The sequence below is a fragment of the Nematolebias whitei genome, chromosome 4 (assembly GCF_014905685.2).
Source record: "Nematolebias whitei isolate Nwh7 chromosome 4, NemWhi1, whole genome shotgun sequence".
NCBI lineage: Eukaryota > Metazoa > Chordata > Actinopteri > Cyprinodontiformes > Rivulidae > Nematolebias > Nematolebias whitei.
Window position 1 is genome coordinate 35,684,033 of NC_056501.1, and position 8,065 is coordinate 35,692,097.

General features: G+C 47.8%; 1 protein-coding gene across 1 annotated transcript in view; it reads left to right on the forward strand.

The window, feature by feature from the left end:
* The first annotated feature begins 594 nt into the window (after positions 1 to 594).
* st3gal5 (ST3 beta-galactoside alpha-2,3-sialyltransferase 5) overlaps positions 595 to 8,065 on the forward strand; it is an 18,776-nt gene continuing 11,305 nt past the window's right edge. The window contains exons 1-3 of the mRNA XM_037675414.1: positions 595 to 691; positions 3,948 to 4,068; positions 4,266 to 4,475. Of these exons, the coding sequence (XP_037531342.1) occupies positions 660 to 691; positions 3,948 to 4,068; positions 4,266 to 4,475 (363 nt within the window). The 5' untranslated portion in view covers positions 595 to 659. The remainder of the gene's footprint in view (positions 692 to 3,947; positions 4,069 to 4,265; positions 4,476 to 8,065) is intronic.

The following is an 8,065-nucleotide window of genomic DNA, read 5'->3' on the forward strand; positions in this document are numbered from 1 at the left end:
CCCACCACCACCACCCCCACCCGAGGCAGGAGGGTTCAGGAGCAGCTTCCACCCTGAGGCTGTGAGGCTCATGAAGGATTGGAGCGGACCTCTGCACTTCTTCTTGTCTTGTTTAACTCTGGTATCTGGGGAACAAATTGGTTCTCAGGTTTTGAACATGTTGAATGACTTCAGCTTTCAGCCACATCTGCAGTTGTAGATGAGGTTCTGACCCAGAACCTACACAGCTGCTGCTCCGTAGCTCTGCAGATGTTTGATAAAAGCTTTGACGCAGTTTATAACCAGGATGGATGTGTCCTGTCACTGGCAGCTCGGACCTGAAGGATGTAAACCAGAACCAACAGGCCGTTTACACGGCTAGTACCAACACAATCTTGTTTTAAGAAGCTGAAGTGTTCCTCCTGCAGTCCACTTTGTGTTTCCCATGGTGTTCAGGACGATAAATCAGATTTTTGTTACAATGTCAACGTTTGTTTGGATCGACCTTTAAACTGTCAGCATTCACCGGTTCCTCTTTGGTCCACTCCTTCACACAGCCTGGCTCTGATGATCCACTTACTGTCTGTGTGTCCAGGACCAGCCGCCTGAGGGCCAGAGGCCTTTGTGCTCCAGCAAAGAGACCCGAGGACACCTCAGGGTCTGAGGTCCATGAGAAGATCATGAGGTTTCCTCTTTACTGGGCCGGACACAGGTGAGTCAACACACACGCACGCACACACACGCACGCACACACTCACGCACACACACACACACACACACACCAGCAGCAGCAGATCTGTCCACAGTCTGAGCTCAGTTAAAGGATTTTGGTTTGTTTCTAATTCAAACCCACTGAAACAGAAACAGCTGATCGTTCTGAGACTTTAGCTTCTCAAACTGACAGATGATGAGCTAAAATACAGTGTGGTAGTAGCTGAGAGTGATCCTCTTCACGTTCTGATGAGGGCATCTTCTAAGATCCTGCAGCCTCACCAGATCACAACCAGGACCTGATTTTAAGGGTTGATCCCAACAGCAACACCGTGAAGAAGATTTCCTCTCTGGCCTGAAAGCTGGTGGTCCTGGAGCTGGTCCGCTTCCTCCCTGTGTTGTTGTTTTATTCACTTCCTGTCTGTACTTGCTACAAACTTCATACCCAGAGAACGGACCAACCAGAACTTTGTCTTCTCCTTTGTTCCAGCTGGGAGTTGTCTCTGCAACCGTTATAAAGGCATCGCTCAACATTTGTTCTACATTTATAAAAAAATAATACATTTGACGTCAACTCCTGCAGTCATCAGCACATTTAGACTAGTGTTCGTTATAAACCTTCAAAGTGTTAATGACAAGAATTTGATTGTTAATACTCAACAATACTTGAACCCTCAGGGAGGTCAGTGTCAGAAGAGAAGGTGCACAGAGTTGTTTGTTTCGAGGCAACACATTCAGCTCATCTGGTTCAACAGAGCTGTAAGTGCGACTGGTCTGACAGCGTCAGGCTCTCCCCCTCTAATCTGAACAGATTAATAATCTGTTTTTCTTTGAGTTGAGCAGCTGTACAACTAGGGCTGCTCTGAACAGGTTTTTTGCTGCCGATCACAATACTGATCACATGTGTTGGTTGTAATTTTTTGATTTAGTTAAGATGAGTGCTATTTGCTACGTGATCTGGAAAACAGGAACCATAAAATCACCCTAATTTGGACAAAAGCATGTTTTATTAACTTTTTCAAGATAAAAACTTTTTTTTTTTTTAAATCTTGCAGGCACAATACAGCAACTATTCAGTTAAAAGGACAACTGAAAAATGTACAGCGTCATTGACAGAATCTTTAACAGATTGAAAACATGAAGATGCTCAACAGGCTAAATGATGCAGAAAGTCTAATAAATCTCAAAACATTGCTAAATATATATATATATATATATATATATATATATATATTGCACCACCGGGCCTCTGCAGGCTGCAAAGGTGATCAGTTTTTGTGATCGGTACTGAAAGTCATTGATCGGTAACAGCCGATCACATACTTTTGAATGGAAATCGGCCGATCATGATCAGTGGTCCATCGATCGAAACATCTCCATTTACAGCATGAGCTGCTGGAGCTGTCTGAGCAGACAGGTGGAGCAGCTGCAGGCTGTTCCTGGGTTTCAGGAGGAATGTAGTCATGCAGGTGCAGAAATCCTCAACAGAACTTTCAAACTTCTTCTAAGTTTAAGGTGTTAAAGTTTGTTTCAGGCATCGATCTGCAGCCTGTCCATGAAGTGTTGTCCTCGTCTCTGTCACACTCAGACGCCTCGTCAGTCTCATCAGAAGTAGTTTTCATTACTTCCTGATAAACATTTGTGTTGCTGAGTCATGGTGACAGCATGGCTGTGGTGTCAGAAAACATTTCTCCAGTTAATGAGAGGCTCCCTGCTCACCGTGTACAGAAGGTGTTTAAACAGATAAGGAGTTTCTGTCCCATAGGAGACATCTTTGTGTCTCTGACCTAAGCTCAGCTGATGACCTCTGTTAGATCAAGTTTACTTCAGTGTCTGTTTTTTCTTCACACATTAAAAACACTTTATCCTCCTCTTTGAGGTTCTGGCACACTATAACAGTGTAGACATCTGATGTATGTACATTTAGGTCGTTTTCACACCAGATAGTCCGGTAGACTCGGTTTGGTTCTGGACCAATATTCATGACCTTTTGTTTACATGTGAGCTGGTGAGTTTGCATTCACACTGCACTGTGCAGTCGAGTCAACCTGTTGAACCAACCTATTCCCCCGCTCGCCTGTGGGGGCACTGCACCAAGAACTACTGAAAGAAACAACACAAAAACCTCTGAAGACACGTCTTCTTCTTCTGTAAATAAAAACAAAGTGGCGTCAAGTTTTAGCAGTTTTAGGAGTTATATTTTGTAATTTTTCAAAAATGGACTTAGCATGAGCAGAAGATGAGACAGAAGAACATGGAGAATATTGTTTTTTCCACACAAGGCAGCTGACGGCTCCATATAAGGTCAGAGAAATGCATGTTTGTTTACCCTGCGGAGCGGGGCCCGGTCTGTTTACATTCACACTGCACTCGAACCACGCTGGAGTTCTCTTCTACCGGACCGAGACCTAGGTTTTAGCCCGGGCCAGAGTTTGCCTTTTTGTTCCATGACAGAGTTCGATAGCGCGTTCACACCTCCCTAAATGAACCGGACTTTCTAGGAAAACGAGCTAGAGTTCGATTAAAGCGGACTAAACAGGGCTGGTGTGAATGCACCCTAAGTCCAACATACTCAAACATGAATCCTTTAAGCCATCGTGGACACATTTTTTAGAAGTAAGAATGTTACATGTTAAACATATAAAGATACTTGTATGCTTAACAGCTATACTGGTTCCTAACTTGTGTCAACTTATGAGTAACTAGTCTAACCCTAACTTACACATACCAAACATGTAACTGCAACAGGTCAGCACTCACTGATGACTGGCTGGATTCAGTACCATAGTCCATGTGGTGACTGATTGAACACTGGACCATGGGACATCTGGTAACCGATTGAACACTGGACCATGGGACATCTGGTAACCAATTGAACACTGGACCATGGGACATCTGGTAACCGATTGAACACTGGACCATGGGACATTTGGTGAATGATTGAACACTGGACCATTGGACATTTGGTGAATGATTGAACACTGGACCATTGGACATTTGGTGAATGATTGAACACTGGACCATTGGACATTTGGTGACTTTTTGAACACCCAACACTTCACTGCTGCCTCTCACAGCAGCATGCTCGTTCTTAGTTTCATACGCTCATGCTGTGGACCTCACTGTGGGGCAGCCACTTTTTGGAGAAACTCATATGTTTGCAGACAGATTCTCTCAGGTGTAGTGTTTTATGTGTCATGGTTTGAAATTAACAAATCCAGTGGTTTTGGTCTGGTTCCTTCTGTGTGTTTCTGCAGGCGTGGCTTGACCGCATGTCTAGTTTTGAGTATGCTGGGCCTGGTGACGTTCTTGCTGTCACTCATCTGGACAGAAAGGAGAGAAGCTGTGGAGCTGCACGTCACCCCTGCACATAAACAGGTGAGGAGGCAGAGCCACCTGTCAGGTGCTCTATGTGCTGATCAGGTGGATCACTCCTCACACATGCACTACATGAACTTTTTGACTTGTATGTTTCTTCAAGCAGTCAGTGAGCTGACACTCTGACCTCTACTCAGGGCTCCTCCACCACATACTAACATTCTCACTGCTATTTGTTGGCTCTGTTTCACCTGCAGCTCGTGCATGAACATGTGCACAGAGTTCTGGAGGGTCGGTGTCGTCCAGGTGGTACAAGGCAGAACCTGCTGGCTGAACTCCCGGCCTCAAGCCGAACACTGCAACCCTTCCTGTGGAGAGATGAGCCGCCCTCTGATGACCTCTTCATTTACCCGCCGCCGTTTGGCTTCAGAGGGGTCCGAGGCCGAGTGCAGGACCTGCTGCAGCTGGTGAGCAGAAGCAGAACTTTGAGGTTTATGATCTGTTTACTCAGCTGTCTGTCCCTCTGCTGTACTGCAGTTTGTCTTGTTCTTATCTTATCCATGAGCTCCGCCGGTGTCTCAAGCTGAGCTCATGTCCAGAGTTTAAGAATGCATGTTCAAACAAAACACCTTCAGTGCAAAATAATCACAATGATAGACACACTTTCCAGCAACTTCCAACTACTTCTTGATCATACTCCTCCCTCACACTGGCAACTGTTCCCACCTACCTGAAGATCGCCACCATCATCCCAGTTCCTGAGTTCTACAGTGACTGGTCTGAATGACTACAGGCCAGTAGCCCTCACCCTGATAATCTCTGCAGAGTGATGAAGGCTGCACAGAAGACTGTTGGAGTCAGTCTCCGCACCATCTCAGACATCTACACCTCCAGATGCAGGAAGAGGGCTGCCTGCATCATGAAGGACTCCACTCACCCAGCACACACACTTTTTGCCCCGCTCCCCTCAGGAAGGAGGTTAAGGAGCATTAAGTGTAGAACCATTAGACTGAGGAACAGCTTCTACCCTGAAGCTGTTAGACTCATGAATATCTAACCAGAATAATCACTGTAATGCCACTTTGATTGGTGATATGTGCTGCTGATTATCCATGCTGCTGATCTCATGCTGCTGATTTGTATTCAATCATACTCATCTGCTCACCACAGACTCATGTTTTGGCTGCTGTGGTTCAGTGTATTGTTTTACATTATTAGTATTTATCATCTACAGTATCTTGAATTTTAGCGTACTGTTTTGTGTTCGAATAGCGTATATCTTAGATCCTTATATACGGTTTCTTTTTATACTTTATATTTTTGCTATTGTTGGATGTAACTGGGACCCTGAGTACATCATTTCGTTCCACCTCATGTACCACATGTGGTGATATTACAGTAAACCTAATTGAACTTGGATAAAAACATCTTTCAGTTTTCGTCTCAGTTCTCATTCAGCTCTAAAACTGGAATAAATATAAACATCTCTCTGCACAGGAACTGTTTGAGTCCCTGCAGGGAGCTCTTCATCCAGGGACAGGTGTTTTATCTTCTAGAACTCTTCTACAGTTTAGACCTCAGATTAGGTTATTACACAAGTCATCCCAGTTTACCCCTGGACTCTGATGTTGGCTGGAGCTTTAGGGGCGGCTCAGTGGTGCAGTGGTTAGAGCTCTCACCTCACAGGAAGAAGGTCAAAGTCAAAGTTTATTTACAGTGCCTTGCGAAAGTATTTGGCCCCCTTGAACTTTTCAACCTTTTGCCACATTTCAGGCTTCAAACATAAAGTTGTAAAATTTTAATTTTTTATGATGAATCAACAACAAGTGGGACACAATCGTGAAGTGGAATGAAATTTATTGGATGTGTCAAACTTTTTTAACAAATAAAAAACTGAAAAGTGGGGCGTGCAATATTATTCGGCCCCCTAGTGTTAATACTTTGTAGCGTTGTCTTTTGCTGCAGTTCCAGCTGCAAGTCTCTTGGGTTATGTCTCTTATCAGTTTTACACATGAGGGACTGAAATTCTTGCACATTCTTCCTGCAAAACAGCTCGAGCTCAGTGAGGTTGGATGGAGAGCGTTTGTGAACAGCAGTCTTCAGCTCTTTCCACAGATTCTCGATTGGATTTAGGTCTGGACTTTGACTTGGCCATTCCAACACCTGGATACGTTTATTTGTGAACCATTCCATTGTAGATTTGGCTTTATGTTTTGGATCATTGTCTTGTTGGAAGATAAATCTCCGTCCCTGACAGGCTCTGTCCCTGTCTGTTTTCTTTATATTTATTTGTGTTCCCCACTCTGCTTTTTGTACTTTTGTTGTTCTGCTCTTTGTGTGATTTCTGTTCCTATATATCTGATTCTGTTGTTTTCCACTCACTCCTCAGTCTTTATCATTCACACCTGTCCCTCATCAGCCACCTGCCCGGGTGCTCTCATTACTCACTCTCCCTCTGTCTTATAAAAAGCCTTTCTCTCCTCCACTCCTCGTCCGGTCATTGCAAAATTGCTGCACAGACAACATGGTCCTCCTCTGTTCCTTGTGCCAGGTATCTGTCTGAGTTTGAATCTGTCCTGTTGTCTGCCTGGATCCTGCCTGTAGTTTTGCTGCCCCGTCAGCCGTTTTGTTTTTGTTGTTTAAATAAATTGTTTTTATTTAAACTCCTGCCTCGCTCGCCTGCCTGCAAATGGGTCTAAACACTGAGGATTGTGATAGAATGACCGGACCAGACCCAGCAGGTTCTTCGCTCCGCTCCAAGCGCCAGCACGAACGTGAGCAACTCCACCGGGTAACGCGTAATTATCTGGACACCAGGGCCACCCCCAAGGATCTGTGGAAGAGGTTGGTGGCCGCTGAGGACTTTGTTAACGTGTTTACCCGGTTGGAACTAGAAGGTTATAAACCGGGGGTGTTTGAGCTTTTTTCTCAAGCTTGGAATGAGAGACGTGTGCTGCGCTCTCTTCTGCCATCTGCCACGCCCCCTGGTCATCCCAAGCACCCCTCATTGGCGAATGGACTGGTTTCACTGCCCGCTCCGGCTCTCCTGGTCTCGTCGCCTGCTCCGGCTCTCCTGGTCTCGCCGCCCGCTCCGGCTCTGCCGGACTCGCCGCCTGCAGACCCCTCGCCGGACTCGCCACCTGCAGACCCCTCGCCGGACTCGCCGCCTGCAGAACCCGGCTCTGACCCCGCAGCTGCAAAACCCGGCTCTGACCCCATTTTTCCAGCTGCAGCCCAGCCTCCACCACCTGCTGCTGCAGCCCCACCCCTTCCTGTGTCTCTGTGGGGACTGGTTCTGACACCCCATCTATTGGTATCTCTACAATGGTGGGTCCCAAGCCTCCGCTGGGTCCCAAGCCTCCGCTGGGTCCCAAGCCTCCGCTGGGTCCCAAGCCTCCGCTGGGTCCCAAGCCTCCGCTGGGTCCCAAGCCTCCGCTGGGCCCCAAGCCTCCGGTGGGTCCCAAGCCTCCAGTGGGCCCCAAGCCTCCAGTGGGCCCGGCTCCATCACCTGCAGCTGCAGAACCCGGCTCTGACCCCGCAGCTGCAGAACCCGGCTCTGACCCCGCGTCTGCAGAACCCGACTCTTCGTCTGCAGAACCCGACTCTTCGGCTGCAGAACTCGACTTCGCCTGCAGAACTCGACCTCGACTCTTCGCCTGCAGAACTCGCCTTCGACTCTTTGGCTGCAGAACTCGCCTTCGACTCTTCGGCTGCAGAACCCGTCTCTGACCCATCGGCTGCTGAACCCTCGTCCGACCCATCGGCTGCTGAACCCTCGTCCGACCCATCGGCTGCTGAACCCTCGTCCGACCTCCCGGCTGCTGAACCCAGGTCTGGTCCAGCAGTTTCTGAACCCCGTCCTGACCCAACAGCTGCCAACGTCCCGCCTTCCCCAGCAGCAGCCAGCACCACCATCTCTGGTCCCATTCCATCCTTCCCCAAACTCTGGTCCCGCTCTGGACGGTCCCCGGGCCGTCCGCCCGAACTCTGGTCCCGCTCTGGACGGTCCCCGGGCCGTCCGCCCGAACTCTGGTCCCGCTCTGGACGGTCCTCGGGC